Source organism: Saimiri boliviensis, chromosome 16 (genome assembly GCF_048565385.1).
Source record: "Saimiri boliviensis isolate mSaiBol1 chromosome 16, mSaiBol1.pri, whole genome shotgun sequence".
Classification (NCBI taxonomy): Eukaryota; Metazoa; Chordata; class Mammalia; order Primates; family Cebidae; genus Saimiri; species Saimiri boliviensis.
The window spans coordinates 14331022-14350195 of NC_133464.1; the positions used below are offsets into that span (position 1 = coordinate 14331022).

General features: G+C 48.6%; 1 protein-coding gene across 5 annotated transcripts in view; it reads right to left on the minus strand.

Moving 5' to 3' along the window:
- Positions 1 to 9827: 9827 nt before the first annotated feature.
- Positions 9828 to 19174, minus strand: part of UBAC2 (UBA domain containing 2) — a 171629-nt gene continuing 162282 nt past the window's right edge. For all 5 annotated transcript variants that reach the window (XM_010338813.3, XM_003928215.4, XM_074387483.1 and 2 more), the window contains one exon: positions 9828 to 11016. In XM_010338813.3, coding sequence (XP_010337115.2) covers positions 10909 to 11016 — 108 coding nt within the window. In that variant the 3' untranslated portion in view covers positions 9828 to 10908. The remainder of the gene's footprint in view (positions 11017 to 19174) is intronic.

The window sequence follows — 19174 nt, forward strand, 5'->3', positions numbered from 1 at the left end:
ACCATTAGCTCTTGTGAGAACTCATTATCACCAGGACAGCATGAAGGAACAGCCCCCATGACCCAGTCACCTCCCACCAGGCCTCTCCCTAGACACGTGAGGATTACAGGGGATTACAGTTTTCAAGATGAGATTTGGGTGGAACACAGCCAAACCATATCATGGGCCATTTTCTTTCTTTTTCCTATTCTTTTAACTGGAGAAATTGTTAGGGAAGGGTCAGTAACAAGGGCAAAGGGGGAGCTTCAGAGGAGGAAGGAGATGATGGAGAGAGGGCTCCTGAAGCACCCCTTTTAAACACAAGCCTTTTTTCAGGGGAGAGGGCTGGTGGGCTCAGAGACAATTGCATCGCTGGAGAGTGCCTGGGGAGGGCGCCTCTGTCCTCCTGAATATTTTCCAGCTTGGTGGGAACATTTCCTAAGGCCAGCCAATGCAGCTGCATAATTAAAGATATTTCAAAATCTTTATTATTCACTTTCAAAATCAGACCCTAGCTTATTATTTGTTGGTATTTCCAGTGATATTAAGAATATGCCACGAGGCGCAAGCCTGTAGTCCCAGCTACTTGGGAGGCTGAGGCAGGAGAATTGCTTGAACCCGGGAGGTGGAGGTTGCAGTGAGCCGAGGTCACGCCACTGCACTCCAGCCTGGCGCCTGGTGATGGAGTGAGACTCTGTCTCAAAAAAAAAAAAAAAAAAAAAAAAGAATATGCCACGAACTTAGCATTGAACAGCGTAGGAAACAGCTGCACTCCCCATCTCCCTCGCCCCAACAGGAGCCCTCCAGGTGGGTGGAGCTGAGCAGGGAGTCTTCCCACCTTACAGGAAGGCCCTGACATCCAAGCCACACAGCTTCGGGGGACAGGAGGGTCCTGCCTGGAGTCCCAGTGTATCTAATGGCTGGCTTATAAGAGATCCGGAGAGTGAAGCCTGCCCCGTTCTCTTCATTTGTCTCTGTGGCCTGTTGGGTGACTGTTAGCCAAAGTGTCTTAACTTCTGCCCCGGAAGTGTTCGCTATGATCTCAGTTGTCCACTCCCCACACCCCACCCCCTGCCACCAATCACATGTTGGAGTCCTACCACCCTGCCCCCCCCAAACCTCAGAATGTGACTGTACTTGCAGACAGGGTCTTTAAGAGGGAATTAAAATGATGCCATTAGGGGTTGGGGGTGGTGGCTCACACCTGTAATCCCAGCACTTTGGGAGGCTGAGGTGGGCAGATCACCTGAAGTCAGGAGTTCAAGACCAGCCTGGCCAACATGATGAAACCCCATCTCTACTAAAAATACAAAAACTAGGCCAGGCGCAGTGGCTCACCCCTGTAATCCTAGCACTTTGGGAGGCGAGGCAGGCAGATCACAAGGTCAGGAGTTCGAGACCAGTCTGGCCAATATAGTGAAACCCTGTCTCTACTAAAAATACAAAAATTGTGGCAGGTGCTTGTAATCCCAGCTACTCGGGAGGCTAAGGTAGGATAATCACTTGATCCCGGGAGGCAGAGGTTGCAGTGAGCCGAGACTGCACCACTGTACTCCAGCCTGGGAGATAGAGTGAGAATTTGGTCTCAAAAATAAATAAATAAAATGAGGTCATGAGGGTGGGCCCTAATCCAGTATTAGTTATATTATGGTGTCTGATTTTATGGTATCCTTATAAGAGGAGATTTGGACACAGACATTGTACAGAGGAATGACCAGGCAGGGACACGGCAGGAAGCCACCATCTACCAGCCAAGGAGAGTGGCCTCGGCAGAAAGCAGCCCTGTGGGTACCGCGACCTACGGCCTCTGGAGCCGCGAGCAATACACTCCTGTTGGTGACGGCCTCCTGCCAGCCGTTGAAAGAACAACAGAAGCCAGAACAAAGCAAACGTTTTTATTTGCATTTATTTTCTTAGGCGCCTTCAGGAGCAAAACGGTCCCATCTGAAGGAGAGTGGGGTTCATGCTTCCATTTGGCTCGTCTTCTAGACTCTGGGCCTGAATGGAGGGCTCCCCGGCATCTGGCTGCAGAGCAGGAGGTCACGCCGCAGGGCGTCGGGGCCGTGGACCCGCTCACACCACACTGTCTGCCTGTGTCTTTTCTGCCTAGGTCAAGTTGACGACACACACTTACTGCTGTAGAACTTTCTCTTCCTGTGTCCTAAAGATGACCTTCCTTGCTTGCTCCTCTGGCCCACTCCGCTCCGCCCTTCTGCACTCTCTTGTCTCTGGTTTGATCTACTTGTCTTTGGTATTCACAGAAGGTTCTGGAGCCTGGATTATGTGACCGGCCAGTGGAGCTTGGGCAACCCGGCAACCCCGAGAGAGCCTGAAGGAGGTTAGAGGTCGTGTTTCTGAAAACACCTCCCTGTGCAGAGCCGGCTTAAGGGCTTTGCTTCTCGCCTCCCACCCACACCACGAGGGTCCAGGTCGCCGGGTCCCCCCGGCAGGTGGGGCTCCTCTGGATGGAGACCTCACAGGACATGGAGGCCAGGCCTGCTGGTGCCCAGGCAGCCCCCGTGAGCCATGGAGGCTCTGGAAGCTGGCTTCATCTGCGAAACGAGGACACTGGTCAAGACCTCTCCAGCCTTCCAGTGCTGGGAATGTGGCATTCCTGAGGCGAGGCCAGGATGTGTGTCTACAGCCTGATTTCGTGGGTTTTGTGGTGTGTCTGTCTTTGTACATCTTAGTGGCTTTTAAAATCCTGTGTGGGTGGCCTGACTCCAGTCACCTGTGTCGCCTGTTGCTGGTGTCCTGAATCTCATTGAGAGAGACACTGGCTGAAGGTGGGGCTGGTGGTCACCAAAAGGCAGAAACCCGAAAGCAGAGGGGCCGGGGGTAGAGAAAGGACTGAGGATGGATGAGTTTGGCGCTAAAGAATCAAGTGTCTTGTGTCCTCTGGGTGGGCGCCCTTCTTCACCCTTGTGAGTGCAGACAGCAGGCGCCGGGGAGGGAGGCTCCCACAGGCGGGATGAGCAGGAACCCCCTCTGCTCTTGGCCTGGGAGCTACTGAAGTGTGGTTCGTTTGTTTAAGCCTCTTGAGGTTTTGGGGGCCCCTAGAGGAAGCAGAATAAGAAATCAAGGGAGAGACCTGTGAGGTTTCTAAATGCTGCCCTTTGGAGAGCTCTCTCCCGATTCCCCCAGTCTGAGTGGCTTTCTCTGTCTTCTCGTGGATTTTTAGCTGCCACAGAAATGCTCTCAGCCAACCTCCACTTGCCAGCTCCAGGAGCCGGGCAGGCCTGGCTCACCAGGAGCCAGCTGTGTTTGCTCCCAGACCTCTTGCCTCACCTGTTACTGAAACTAAATAATTTAATATTGTGAAGACTGTTACCAATTAGTATAAATTCAATTAAAGTATTATAATGAAGTCATTTAATTATATGAAAAGTACAAAGGTGAAAAGAAAGAGTGGTTTTTCTAAGAACTGAGTTGATGTTTTGGGAAGTTTCATAATGGTGATTTGCTAACAAAACCAACCCGCTGTCACAATATTGTGAGTGTAACAACTATGAGAGCCTGGAGGGAAAATGTGGAAGTCCAGGAGAGACACGCGCTCCGACGGCTCGCTGGGTTCTCACTTGAACTGGAGCTCAGAGCGGATACTTTGTGGGTGTATACTATGAAAGACCACTCCAATTGCTCATTGGTAGAACTAGGTTGTATATTTAACCTGGCCTTGGTCACAGTGACACCAGAAGATTGGTGAATGAATTACACTGACATGTTTTAAATTCATATATGTACTATATGGATATATATAGCTATACTTTACCTGCTCCTAAAATAGTAACTGAGGCCAGGCATAGTGGCTCTCAACCTGTTGTCTCAGCTACTTGGGAGGCTGAGATGGGAGGTTCTCTTGAGCCTGAGAGGTGGAGGCTGCAGTGAGCTATGATTGCACCACTGCATTCCGGCCTGGGTGACAAGAGTGAGACTCTGACTCTAATTAATTAACTAGTCACACTAAGTCTCACACCTGTAATCCCAGCACTTTGGGAGGCTGAAGTAGGAGGATTGCTTGAGCTCGGGAATGATCTAGAAAGTGTGAGAATCTATTGGTTGAACACCAAAGAAAGGCTGTGCCCACTCCCAGACTGCAGCAGGGGCTGGAAACAGAGACTCCGAATGGAAAGAGAGGAGTGGTGTCAAAGGCTCCCCCAGGTGGGAGTCCCCCAGACTCTCGGTGCTCTGGTTCCAGGCTGGACTCCCTCGCACTGTGCTGCATAGTCTAGACTCCCGTCCACCCAGCTCCAGGGTTCTGGAGCTCTCCCAGGGAGAAGGGGTGCACAGGTGTAAAGGAATCTCTGGAAGAAGCTGGCAAATGATCAAAAGAGGGGAGGGGATATATATCTTTGGAGAATTTCAGCTTTTGATTGAATATGTCAAAATACAGAAGCGTACATGCAGCATTTATGTAGGATGTTTAAAAACCAGTAAAGCAGACACCCTGTACCTCCGCCCAGCTTCAGAAACAGAAACTACAGGAGCTTCTGAAGCCCTGGGGTGCCCTGCCCAAAGCCCTACCCACTGTCTTCCCCTGCCTCCAAAGCAACTGTATCTTGATTTGCTTTTATCATTTTGAAGTAGTTTTGAGCTGAATTTTATAATTTGAAACGGCCATTCATATAATCAGTAATAAGATAGGCTAGGAGTGAGTACTAGCTTTATTTATTTATTTATTTATTTATTTATTTATTTATTTCTGAGACAGCGTCTTGCTGTCACACCGGCTAGAGTGCAGTGGTGCGATCTCGGCTCACTGCAACTTCTGCCTCCCGGGTTCAAGCGATTCTCCTGCCTCAGCTTCCCGAGCGGCTGGGATTATAGGCATGCGCCACCACACCCAGCTGATTTATTCTTTTTTAAATAAATAAATAAATAAATAACCCAGACATGGTTGTGTTTGCATTCGGGTGATCTCCAGGTAGGAGCATTATATACATCTCCCCGAGGGCTGGAGGCCTTGGCTGCTCTCACTCTGTTAAGGGGTTGGTTTTTTTCAATTATTTGCTAGACTTTTTATGTATAAGCAGCATAAACAAACCCCTCCTTTAAACAGGCCTTAAGTGTTAATATTACACTCATCTTTATGCACGTTTCAGTGCAGTAGTGCCCTGCCTGCTGAGAGAAGGCAACCTGCCATCCAAATAGACCTTGCCTGTTTTGCAAAACATCTCTGTGGTTCCAACAGCTTTATTCATACGAAAAACCGGGGTCAGCCATAGGTTACACGAATGTGGGTTTTACAAAATCTGCATAGATCTAGGCTGATGAGCTTTTGGATATAATATGGTGCTTCTGTTTAACATCACATTAGCATCGTATGGTAGGAACTCTGTACATAGAACTGCCAAGATAGCAAAGGAGCAAAACTAGCTATGGCCCCGTGAAACACCGAAAGCCTTGTTAAACAGAGAAGTCCATCATGCGGGCTACGATGCGATTTTCTAGGGAGAGGTAGAGGGTGGCAGGAGCTTCTCCCACCTGGGAGCAGAGCCGTCTCTGGTGGGCAGGGCTGATCAGAAGGGGAAGAACTGGCTTCCCTGGGCCCCCAAGGAGCAAGAAGCCAGTCACCGGTCCCCATTGCCACCCCCTCCCAGGGCCCTCGCCTTTGGTGTTCCCAGAGCCTCTGGCAATTCCTCCCTTCACAGCAGGCCAGCGAACACACTGGATGGACGTGAGGGGAAGCTCTCTCAGGCCTTCCCTGACACCCACAGTCTCTGTCCTTCACTGAGCCTGGGGTCTGTCTTTGGTGGAAGCATGGGTGGTTTGCAAAGGCTCCATGGCGGTACGTCATCTGGGGAAAGAACCCAACAGCAAATCCAGCCTTCTGCTCAGGTTCCAACTGGCCACCTTTGCAAAGCGTCCCCACCAGCCCACTTTAGCAAGTCACGGGGACATCATCCTCAGCGGCAGGCGAGCACCTTTGATTCCGAGGTCTGAGTCTTCCATTCTGTCTGTGGTGTGTATGTGAAAGCAGCTCTGGGGCAGCTAGGTGGACATGGCTTCAGGCAGATGGAGTGGGTTTGGAAGAAAACTCGGCCCAGGGGGGAGTCAGAGCTGCCAGGGCTCCCCTCTTCCACAGAGAGCAGGGAGGGCTGGTCTGAGGAGAGGAGCCGTGGGTTCTGGTGTGTGTGGTGTGGGCAGGATGAGGAAGCAGGACAGTCCCAAGAGGAGTCTGAGGGCCAACCCTGGACCTGCCTGCTCTCCTCCGACTGCCTGGGTTGAGGGGAGGCCGGCAGCAGCCAGGGAGGGCTGAGGACAGTACTGGACCATGGAGCTGACCTTGGCCTCAAGTCCATCATGGCCCTTGGGACCCAGGCCAAATTACCCTGGTGCCTTCTCTGGCCTGTCTGGCGGGCTACACCAGATGAGTGTTCTCTAGTTCCAACATCGTTATGAACCTGCGAGCCTTCTACGCTCAGATCAGATGGCGCCTTGGGGAAAAGGGGCTCTGGACAAGGGCGCCATCTGCTTGGGGAGAGCCCAAAAACACACACAGAAACACTAGGGCCAGCCACAGGTTACACGAATGTGGGTTTTACCCATGCCAGGGCCGAGTGCAATTCTGGAGGTTTCCTCCAGTCCTTCTGCCTGGAGGTCACGCAGCACTGTTGCTGCTTCTTCTGTTTCACTGTGGTGAAGTCGAAGGCCCTGGAATGTTTAGTTGTGGCCGTCAGAGACAGTCCTGAGTCCCTACATAATTTTTGTGTCTGAGTGAGGACCATGGTGGGTTGTAACTCGATTTGCTGGTGTTAGTCTGGGTGGATTCCTATTGCAGATATCTCTCCCCCACTGCTCCACAGACTTGGGTTCCTTTCTCCCTTCTCACTCCAAGTCTACTCACATTCCCAGGGCAGCTTGCACAGAAGATTCCAGAAAGGTAACAGAACTGATCGGCCTCCCTGAGAATTGTGAGCTGGCTATAAGGGCCTAGACACTCCAGCTGCTTTCTTGGAACTGTGTAACTCTCTCGGATATCTGAAATTCCCACTAGGCAGGGGGTTCAGCAGACCACAGTACTGCAGCTAATAAACAAGAGGGTCAGACGTCACCGTGCCTGTTATCCCAGGACTTTGGGAGGCCGAGGCAGGCAATTCACCTGGGGTCAGGAGCTCAAGACCAGCCTGGCCAACATGGCAAAACCCTCTCTACTAAAATTACAAAAATTAGCTGGGTGTGGTGGCATGCACCTGCAATCCCAGGCACTTGGGAGGCTGAGGCAGGAAAACTGCTGAACCTGGGAGGCGGAGGTTGCAGTGAGCCAAATGGTGCCACTGCACTCCAGCCTGGGCACCAGAGTGAAACTCTTGTCTCAAAACAAATTTTTTAAAAAACAAAAATAAATGAAAGAGGCCAAGGCCCTTGTTTTTAGCCAATGTAGATCCTTCGTGCTTCTCTCGTTTGAAGACGCCCATTTGCTCTCTCTGAGTCCCCAGGGCCTCTTCTATTAGGGAGCCAGAGACTCCAAGACAGGAGCTTCCTCGACTTTGCTCCTCATTTTGCATCATCTTCTCCTTCTTCTAGTTCCAGAGGACTGAATGAAGCATGCTTCTGGTTTCCACAGCACCTGGCTCCTGTGCACACCCCACCCGGGTCTGGATCTCACCGTCTCTGTCCCTGCTCTTCCCTTCCTCCCCACCAAGTGTCCTGGTTAAGCCTGTGCCCCACCGCTGCTTTCTCACTGGTCCTCACGTCACCTTGGGAAGCCACCACCACTCTGCCCTTGCCCTGGCCTTTCCTAGCAGCACCTGCCCGCCTTGCCACTCCCACGTCCCCACCTGGCTGCCCTCTCCTGATCCTCCGGCGGCCTCTCCTCCTCTTCCTCCACTCCCGATGCTGAATTCCTCAGGGTTCCATCCTCAGCCCTCCTCTCTCCTAATTCCCGGTCATCAATTTACTCCATTAGCCCAAGAGCAGGCCTTGTGATTTGGCTCTCTAGTCCCTGGCTCTGTTCAGACTGATTTCCACCATCCAGTGACCACCTCCCCCAGCCCTTCTACCTGAATCCCAAGTCTATTTGTGCATCGTTAAAATTTAGCTAGTGGGTTGTTTCTCCAACAGACAGGGCTGTATGTATCCAGCAGGTTATAAATTCACAGGCTTCTGGCAATTATCATCATGTGTCAGATTTCACTCTCAGAACTGGAATTTTAGTCTAAGCTGGAAAGCCCATGTTGGCATTCTTGGTCCACCCCTTTATAAAAACACTATTGGTTAGGGGAACTTCAAAGTGAAGAAAATAATCCTGATCCTCAAAAATTAAATAAATAAAAGTTAAATCACATAAACTTTCAGGTTAACATAAAATTCTTAAGTCTATCGTTTGGACGCTTCCATTTCCACTTAAGAACAATTTTAAGAACATAAACTCTGGGACTCACAAAATATTCTAAATGACACTGGAATGTGTTCACAATTTTGTACTAAATTTCCCTAAAATCTCCACCTTTCTAACCCCAAACGCAGCCTAGCTTTATGAAGTCGAACTTCTCAGGCAGGCTTTCCTTAATTTCAGGAGCATAGGGTCACTAAGGACAATTTTCCCTTCTTTTCTCATTTGACAATCTAGAATCTACTCACCTGAAAATTAAGCCCAGTGTGTTACCACGTGCACAAATCAAAAGCCTTTGCTAGACCTTAGGAAACCCAATCAAGTGCTCACTGGCACCCTCCTCTGGCTCTTACAGCTCCGTAGGTTTTCCTTGGGGGTGCCATCAGCTGGGAAAAAAAGAGTCCCAGTGTCTTGACAAGAGGTGTGGGAGTTCTCAGGTATTCAAACTTCTGTGGGGGACGTTTGTGTTAATATTTGCAGGAAGCAAGAGTGGGTGAGCAACACAAACCCCAGTAAGACAGAAAATATGGCCAGGCATGAGAAGGAAGATGTGTGTGTGTGTGTGTCTGTCTGTCTGTCTGTTTGGAGGGTGGTGATGGAGGGAGAAGAGCCTGGCAGTTGCATGACAAGGATGGAGAATCACGGGCCACCACACAAAGGTTGAGGACTTAGCAGCTGTAAGGAACTGGGAAAGAGAACCAACCATGCCTGTGGTTGTCTCCCAGCTCTGCCATGATTTAGGTCCTCAATCCTCTACTGTCTAAGCTAAACAACCAACATAAAGGTCATTGAGGTTTCTGTGGGTAGGATAAAGGTCTCTGAAATACAATCGCATTCCTAACAGAATCCTGATTAGCAAACACACAAGAACTGCTGGCTGGTGTGAACTGAGGCCTCTAACTGGCTACTTGCTAAGGGACTATTGGCTGCCCATCTCCAAGGGAGACCTCTGCCTCTGGTTTGATTTTACTTGGCTAGGTGCTGTCTGAAGGGGCAGCATGGAGGAGAAGGTGTATTTTTGGTTGTTCTCTGCCTGTGCCCCTTCGCACAGGGAACACAGAGGGTGGAATTGGATTTGCCTCGAGGTCAGACCATACGGCTTTGCTCAGCACCCTCAAGTCTTGACTGCAGCCTGGTTAGTGAACGAAGTCAGGGACGTCCCCACCACTGTCAACTGTTCCTTACAGCCTGAGAAGGTGCAACTCAGATTCAGGAGAGGCTTGTGCGTGGGACCAGCTGGGCTCCTAGAACCTCACCTGGACTGCATTTCTGAGCAGCTCAGTGGCCCCAGGCAGCCTCAGTGCGGCCGAGCTTCCAGGTCTGCACAGGTGATACCACTGACCTGGGGTGTTCTGTGGGCAGTGCTACTTGCAGGAACAAAAGCGCTTCACTCCAAACAAGCACCCATCTTCTGAAGAAAGATGAGCAGTGGGGAGGATTTGGTTGAGTGGTGAATGCACAGCCTGGAACAAGGCTTTATTTGTACAAGACTGATACAAAAAAACCTGAAGAGTAAAACACATTAAAAACTTTATTATAATTATCAACATCTAAATTTGCATCAATTTGATACATCACTGCTCATTTTGCAGAACATAACAGTTGCACATTGCAAGAGTCAACTTTTCATGCTCACTGTGGTCTACCCCTGCCTCTCCTCTCCCTGACCTGAGCCCCGTCCTCCACAGTGTGCCTTGCCTCCTGCTGCCGCAGGTTCAAGATCCAAGCCCTGGGGAGAATCTGCTGCCAGAGGGGCTGGCTAGCTGCGAGCTGGGAGGGCCAGACACTTAGCCTGCCACAGGGACGGGGCAGGCTAAGGATCATTTTTCCTCTTCCTGGGCTGAGCCTGTGTCAGCCACACAGCTCCCTAGTCAGCCCACATGGCTTCAGAAAGCCTGGTGTTCTTCCTCTCCATCCCATTTCACCCACAGCCTAGTAGCCAACTCTGGATATTCTGAGCAAAATTAACCCCAGTTTCACGGAGAACTCCAGAACCTTGAACCAGCACATGGTTATCACCATTCTTTGTTACCAGATGCAGGAGAAGGTACTGGCCTGGAACAGCATGGGGGAAAATTCAACTCCCCGTTTCTCCCTCATCCCCCAGGAGATTTGAAAACAAGTTTGAGAGAAAAAAAAAAAAAACAAAAAACCAGTAACTAAAAAAGTCCATGAAGAAGGATCTGACACGTCCTTTGTGAAATAACATTACTCTCTCCCATCACGACGCAGGAAATGACGTGTTACACAGTAAGAGGGTCACAGCAATTTCCCATCTGGAGTGCCATTCAACTGCCTGCAGAAATCTTCCATTTTAATGCATTTTAAACACATTCAAAACAAGTAATGACTCTCCAACCTAGGGAAAATGCCCAATAAAAAAATATAGATAAAAAATACATGCTAATGTAATGGCAAACTTATTTCAATGCTATCATGGCAACAGTCTTGGGGTTGAGGGTGGGGGGTGCGGTGGAACCGCCCTCTCCCCACAGGAACATCAGCACCAGAGGTGCTCGGTCCCCAGGCTGATCTGATGGTGGGACCATGCACTGTCTGGTGGCCAGTCTGGTCCCAGTGCTGGCCTGGGACTATCAGTGCTGCAGCAGGAAGTTGGTGGCAACATTGAGGTCATTGTTTGAAGCTCTGAGGGCTTCCAAAGCATCACCTCTGGAAAATCCCATCTCCATGAGCCGGGCAACCTGCAGGCAGAGAAAAAGCGGAAACCAGAGGTGCTGACGACACTGTGCTTATCCCCAGGCCCCAAATGTTCTTCATGTGAGCCTTGTGGCAAAGGTCAAACCTGCTTACAAAAAAACCAACTAATTTTCATTTCAGTATGAAATCTGATACTTAAAAAGTTATGTCAGGTACAAATTTTTCAATGCTTACTATGTGTAGCCAAAATATATGCATTATCGCACATAACCTTCATTCTACTGACAAGGACATGGGGCTTCTGAGGGTAACATGGCCTGCTGGGACCAGGCCTTGGGAACAGGTCAGCACAAGCTGTTGGGCTCACTGCCAGGATGCGTCAAGTTTGATTCCTGATGATGGTGACACATGCTCAGCCCTGAGGTCACACTGCCACACAACTGCCTGCCTTTGGGTGCTCGGACCACTTTGGCAGCTGTCCTGCTCGCAACCTGGGGCTTATGCAGGCAGCAAAGTGGGGCTAAGCCTGGGGCGGCGACCAAGAGAAAGAGGCAGCGAAAGCCACCAGAGGCAGGGAGGAGCAGGCGTTGTTTTTGACCACAAATCCTGATTCTGTGAATACGGAGGTTTCCTGTACTTTTCTCTACTGGCAGTCTCCAGGACTGAAATTGGCAGTGTTACTAAATCTTAGTTACAACCTTTTTTCCCAATTAAGAATGTATTACAAAAATATTTATGGCCCCAGACTGCCACAGATTTTGTACTTATTTTAAAATAAACTGCACTTGCAATAAACATCTCATAAAAGTCAAGTCTTGTACATGTTGAGTTTTTCAGCCACATGCGCATTAAAGAGGCCTTTGTGGGTTCACCTGAGGACTTAGCTTCCAATTTTGCTTTCCGAAAGAGAGCGAGGTACTTGGTGCTACATGGTGGAAAGAGAAGGGGTCCAGTATCACTGCTCTTCCCTCTGCTCAAAAGACTCGGTGGGGGGCGTGAGTGGGGACTGTGGCGTGGGGTGGCTGGAGGAGGGGCCGGGCATGGACCTGGGGCGGGGCCTCAGTAATGGAGGCCCCAGCAAGGTGAGGAAGAAGGCACAGAGAGGAGAGAGACAGGTGGGGCAGGGGACCCCCCATGACCGCCGAGGCCTAGACACCCAGACCCCTCCTCCCCTAAATGCCTTAAGAAAGAGCTGAGAGCAAACAGGGACACACAGAGGAGGCTGCTCAGAAGCTGAGTCCAGCTAGGGCTTTTTCAAATGGAGGGTGCTGCTCATGGCATGGGTGGGTCATGACCACTTTGTGGGTGAGGACTAGGCTTACAAATGCACAAAGTGAGTGTGCTCCCCCTGGAACATCTCTTTCAACCCTTAGCACAGGGACAGACGCACAGCCCTGGCCAGGAAGCCAAGAAGGGCTGCAGGTGTCTTCTCAAGGCCTTGCGGTGGGGAGAGCTGTCCCTGGGGCAGCAAGAGGCCCAGCACCTGGGACACTATGGCGCCCCAGCTCAGCTGCCTGGGGCTGGTGGACAGCGTATAGGAAAGGCAGAAACTTTCTAGTTTTCCCATCAGAGGAGAGAGTGGCATTTTCCAGAACATCAGCTGTGGCTGAGCGCTCTGGCCTTGCTGCCAGGCGGCTGAGAACGCTGCGACCGAGGTGTTCTGACTCTCATGAGCTGCCATCCGAGAGACACCGCAGCTTCAAACCCATTTCACTGTACTATCACTATCCATTCTGCATGTCACCAACATCTCTCGTAAGCTGATGAGATGTTGTCAAAGTCTTGGTGATATCCTGCCAACCTAGACAGCTCCTTCGAGCCCAGTCTCCTCCCAATTGTGCACACCATCTCGTAATACCGTCCCTAGAACTGAGTGTGACACCACGAGTGTGGTCTCACCAGGGCAACGAGCAGTGTCCTAGACCACAGCTATCTTTTCAACATTCACAAATCCCCTATTTGATAATAATCTGTTTAGGCTTTTGCCAGACGTGAAACTTCCATTCTGCCACTCAGTTCTCAGAATTCACACTTTGCTTTTCCTTAGGAACATTTTCAAGCTAAGTGTTCCTTCCTATGAGTCCTTGAGCCTCCATCAGGCTGTGAGGGGAGGGGCTGGAGGACTCGGGTTGGATATGGGTCATGTGGAAGGAAAACTCTCTGATCAAGGTGGTCTTTCCAGTCTTGGGTTGAAGTGACCTTTGTGATGTTTACTACAGCTACTTCCAGTTAGGGACAACTGTCACTGGTGGAGATAACCCCAGGTTGGGAGCTGGCCTGCCTTCCTTCCACCTGTTAGCTATCACCATGATGCCATGGTCCTCAAACAACTTAGCCACTGTTAATGACATTTATTTAGATGGCTTGGAAAAGCTACCTTTACTACTGCCTGTGGTACTTCAAGCACAGCTGAGGACCGGATGCTTCTTAGCATCCAGCCAGCAGGAACAAATCCATTTGCCATCCACACTCGGCAATTTGGAGACTTGGCAAATCATGATTCATAATCTGGAGTGATGACGTGTGACCTTAGGCTACAGCTCCACCTGGCACTTGACTCTCCTCCCTCCACTGAGGGTTTGGAATCCAGAGGTGCTGATAATGGGCTGGCCACACACAGGCTACCAAGACAGGGCAGCAACACCGATTGCATGTAGGTCCTGCCCTGGAGAGGAAGAACCCCTTAGGTCTGGGATGGCTGGGCTGGGTTGTAAGTCATGTAGGTGGCATCCTGGAGTGAGAATGAAAGCCTTCTCTGTACACGAGCCTTCCTTCTGAGTTCATCCTCTCTCAGACATGGACTCGTGGTGTCGTGGTGCTGGTTTTGACAACCAAGACTAGCTTTTCACAGGTCTTGGCAGAAGAGAGTGTTTGCTGTCGCAAGCTTGCGGCCAGCTGGCTCTTCATCCTCTGAGGGGCAGATCATGCCCCTTTAGCCAAAGCTGGCTTCAGAGCTTTATGCAGTTTTTATGGGTGAGAAGACAAGTGTGAGGGGAGAACCTTCATTGCCCACTCACCTGGTATTTGCATCAGATTAAAAACAATTGTTAAGTAGTAATAATGTTAGCACAGTTGTTTAAAATAAAAAATAATTACACTAAGAAAGGGTACCTGAAAGTTTCCCCTAGTGTCCAAAACCAAACATCCATGGAAAAACAAAACTGCATGCTTGGGGTTGGGTATGCAGGATGACAACCAGCCAGCAAGGACGAGGAGGGTCAGGGGATAGGTGTTCCGATGAGTGCTTACCAGCACCCCCCAGCGGAGATGCAGCACAGTGCTCACAGCCCTGCACGTTAGCCAAGTGGCCCCTGGTGTCCTTTATCTAGTATACTGGTTCACCATACACAAAACTAGCAGCACAGTGAACACTTGTCTGTAGGCCTCTTTCGTGGATGCTAACAATTACTGCTGTGGATCTTACTATTCATCTGCTCAGAGAAGCCCAACACACCCAATCCCAACACGTCGAATTACAGTCTCGCTTGGGAAAGGCTTATTTAGTCTCAGTATTTATTACGGCTAAATGAATCTTACTATTTATCTGCTCAGAGAAGCCCAACACATCCAATCCCAGCACATCTCATTACAGTCTCTCCTGGGAAAGCTTATTTAGCGTCTGAAGCATCAACTCCTGTGCTCGAATTACAGAAAGACAAAATTGAGGACTGTGCAGACCTGCAGTCAGGTTAGCAAAAACACAGGCTGAGCATTCCTAATCTGAAAATTCAAAATCCAAAATGCTCCAAAATTTGAAACCTGTGAGTATCAACATGGCAGTACAAATGGGAAGTCCACACTTGACCTCATGTGATGGGTTGCAGTCAAAATGTAGGCCACAACATGTAGTTTATTCAGTGTCTCCAAGGGAAAAGAGATCCTCACACCCCCTTCAGCTGTGACGTGCCTTTTCCGCACATGCCCAGATCCCCCCATGCAAGCACATGCCAGTGGCGGGTTCCCCATAGGGCCCTACAAGGGGCCCAAACCCACGTGCGTCACAGTGTTTTTTTGCTTACTTTCTGCTCTGTGTTATAAAAATGTTGTTAAAATACCTAAAAGGCCTGCAGATACCTCTCTGGGTAACAGTGATAAGAAAAAGAGGAAGCATTAATGTTTATCTGTAGCACAGAAAGTCAAGCTGTTGGAGAAAGTAGATAGCAGTGTAAGTGTGAAATGTCTTATAGGAGAGTTTGGTGTTGAAGTGACCACCACTTAGGACCTGAAGAAACAGAAGGATCAACTGTTGAAGTTCTGTGCTAAAAGTGACACACAGAAATTAGTGAAAAATAGAGAAACACTGCATAAAGCTAACAATGAAGATCCTGACCATGTACTGAGGATAGATTCCTTGGTGTTGCAGTGAACATCTGCCACTTAAGGCTACGTGGGTCAGGAAACAAGCAAGGATCTATAAGGATGAACTGAAAATGAGAGGGAGCTATGAATATTCAACATGTTGGCTGCAGAAACTTAAGAAAAAAACATGACATTACATTTTTTAATGTGGTGATAAAGTATCATGAAGCAGCAAAGAAATTCATTGGTGAGTTTGCCAAGGTCATTGCTGATGAAAACCTGATGCCAAAACAAGTCTATAACGCTAATGGAACATGACTGTTTTTGTTTCATTGCCCTAGAAAGACACAACTACAGCTGGTGACAGCCTCTCCAGGAATTAAGGACATCAAGGGCAGAACCACGGTGCTGGGATGTGCTAATGCAGCAGGCATGCGTAAGTGTAAACTTGTATGACAGGCAAAAGCTTGTGTCCTTGCTGTTTTCAATGAGTGAATTTCTTACCAGACCATTATTATGCTAACAAAAAGGCAGGTTTAACCAGGCACATCTTTTCTGATTGGCCTCACAAACATTTTGGACCTGCGTCTTGTGCTCACTGCAAGGGAACTGGACTGAATGATGACCAAAAGATTTTGTTATTCCTTGACAACTTTTCTGTTCATCATCCAGTTGAAATGCTCATCAAAAATAATGTTTATGCCATGTGCTTTTCTCCAAATGTGACTTCATTAATTCAGCCATGTGGCCAAAGTATTCTTAGATCAATGAAGGGTAAATATAAAAGTACCTTCTTGAACAACATGCTAGCAGTGATGAATGGGTATGGAAGATTTTCAAAAGCCATTTAATCATGAAGGATGCCCTCTGTGCTGCTGCCAATGCATGGAACACAGTGCCTAAAAACAGAGCTGTGCAAGCCTGGCACAACCTCTGGCCTGTGGCTATGTTTAGTGATGATGATGAACAAGGTGGTGACTTTGAAGGATTCCACATGTCAAGTGAGGATAAAATGATATCTGACCTCCTAACGTAAAAAATATACCTTCAGAGTCTGTCAGTAAGCCAGAGGTGGATACCGAAGTTTTTATTTTATTTTATTTTATTTTATTTATTTATTTATTTATTTATTTATTTATTTATTTATTTATTTTTGAGACGGAGTTTCGCTCTTGTTACCCAGGCTGGAGTGCAATGGCGCGATCTCGGCTCACCGCAACCTCCGCCTCCTGGGCTCAGGCAATTCTCCTGCCTCAGCCTCCTGAGTAGCTGGGATTACAGGCACGTGCCACCATGCCCAGCTAATTTTTTGTATCTTTAGTAGAGACGGGGTTTTACCATGTTGACCAGGATGGTCTCGATCTCTCGACCTCGTGATCCACCCGCCTCAGCCTCCCAAAGTGCTGGGATTACAGGCTTGAGCCACCGCGCCTGGCTTTATTTTTATTTTTTGAGACACAGTTTTGCTTGGTCACCAGGCTGGAGTACACTGGTGTGATCTTGGCTCACTGCAACCTCCGCCTCCTGGGTTCAAGCCATTCTCCTGCCTCAGCCTCCCAAGTAGCTGGGACTATAGGCATGCGCCACCACACCCAGCTAATTTTTCTACTTTTAGGACTGTAGGCATGCACCAACATAGGGGTTTCACTGTGTTGGCCAGGCTGGTCTCAGACTCCTGACCTCAGGTGACCTGCCCACCTTGGCCTCCCAAAGTGCTGGGATTACAGGCATGAGCCACTGCGTACTGCTGGATACTGAAGTTTTAACATCGATAAGGGGGCTTTAGTTGTTCATTAATTGACCCGTGGTGAAATAGCTGAGATGGTTCTGAGTCAAGGTGATCGTGACAACAGTGATGACGGAGATGACGTTAATACTGCAGAAAAAGTGCCTATAGATGACACACACAGTGTGGGATGGGCTTACTGAAGAACTAGAGCAGCATACATTTATAACAATAAGAAACCATGTCACTTCATACAATCAAAGAGATATTTCTAAGATACAAACTGTTGCTAATGAGGAAGATGACTCGGAGGAAACATTTTAAAAAGCCATCCAGCAGAATGCCTCCTCATCCCTAGAGGACCCACTCCCTGGCCCCTTAGCTGCTTCAGATGTTTCTTCTGACCTTAAAAAAAAGAGTATACAATAACCTTTCGATGAAAGCAAAGCACTGCAGGAGCAGACTAGGGACGGTCACTGCCTGGTGTTGCTGTTGTCCAACAGCTAAGCCAAGTGTGCTGCGGATGTTGCAATCCTGCTTAGCCAGCCCCAAACACACTGTCTTCCCACTGCATTAATAGTATGTCATTTTTCTTTTTACTATTAACTACTTATATATGAGTAACTGTAAGAAATGACTGCTTGAGGGTAGCATATAAATCCAGAGTCAGGAATGATGATGTCCAACAACCACAGAGGGAGTGACAGGGACAGTGACAACTTTGCTTTCTGATGGTTCAATGTACACAAACGTTTTTTCATGCATAAAATTATTAAAATATTGTATAAAATTACCCTCAGGCAATGTATATAAGGTGTACATGAGACAGAAATGAATTCTGTGTCTAGGCTTGTGTTCTACTCCCAAGATACATATATGCAAATATTCCAAAATGTGCAACACTTCTAGTCCCAAGCGTTTTGGATAAGGGATACTCAACCTATAGGGGCGGAACACCAGGTTCGTGCCTTCATGAAATAAAAATGCAGGGGAGACTGCGTGCTGTCTCAGGTCTAACTCCAGTGCAGGGGGATCAGCCCAGCAATACCAGTGGCAGGGAGACTCGAGCTCTGGAGTAGGCCCCACGTGACCACATGTAGGGAGCAGGCTCTGGCTCTCCATTTCCTCGCAGTTCAGGAGATGAGAGGGATGTATGTGAGAAGCCCAGAACAGTGATGGGCACACGACAAGTGCTTAATAAACATGACCTCTCAGGACCACTATTATCCTATAGAGGGCAGCGGGGCCAGGTGTGTGGTGGGTCCTAGTGAAGTCAGAAAGACAGACAATCTTTTTAAAAGGTAAGCATAAAATTCTAACAAAAAGCCTGTTATTCTAGTGACTCCTAGAAATACTTTATGTAGTTATAAAGTTCAGCAAATACACAACTCTGATGACTATATGAATAATGTTATTTATAGATGGTCAGTCCACCTCTCTCCTTATCCAAAGAACCATATTTTAGCCATAACATGTATTAACTCACACTGAACCCCTGAATTACTTCATTTTCTCTGCAGGCTACTTCCTGTCTTTGCAGTTCAGCTACTGGGATGAGAAGCATCAGAACTCACCATGAGCACCTGAGCCGATCTAACATTCACAGGAAGAGAAAATTTTAATGCAGTATCTCCTGATGTCAGTTTGTTAAAGAACAGGAATAAATATTTACAGATGGTCTCCTCTGCTCTAAGGACTGGCACTAGGTACTTGCATGAGTGGGGTACTGGGTTAGGGCCTTGCATGGATCTGGTCTGCCTCATAGATGGTGAGCTCCTGGAGGGCTGGCCCAGGCCTGGCTTACTTTCCCCCAACACAGAGCCTAACACACCCAGTGCCTAGCACCGATTAGAGAAGGCTGAACCTGAAGATCAAGAATGACCAATATACATGTGGAGGACAAAATGAGAATGCTGGTAGGACACTGAGACTCTGGAAAAGACCGTGCTAGGACAGACATATGTTCTGTCATGAGCGGAGTCAATGGCGAGGTGCGGCATGCTGTAACTCTGTCAGCGTTGGCTTGATGGGCTTGCAGTCATCAGTCTGGAAAATTTTTAAAATGTCCCAAAGAAATTTTCTAAAAAGGCATTCTTTCACATTCCCTCTCCATCCCAGAGCACAGTCAGTACCTTCCTCCTTCTGCTCGGGCATCACAGGAAGTTTCTGCCTAAAAA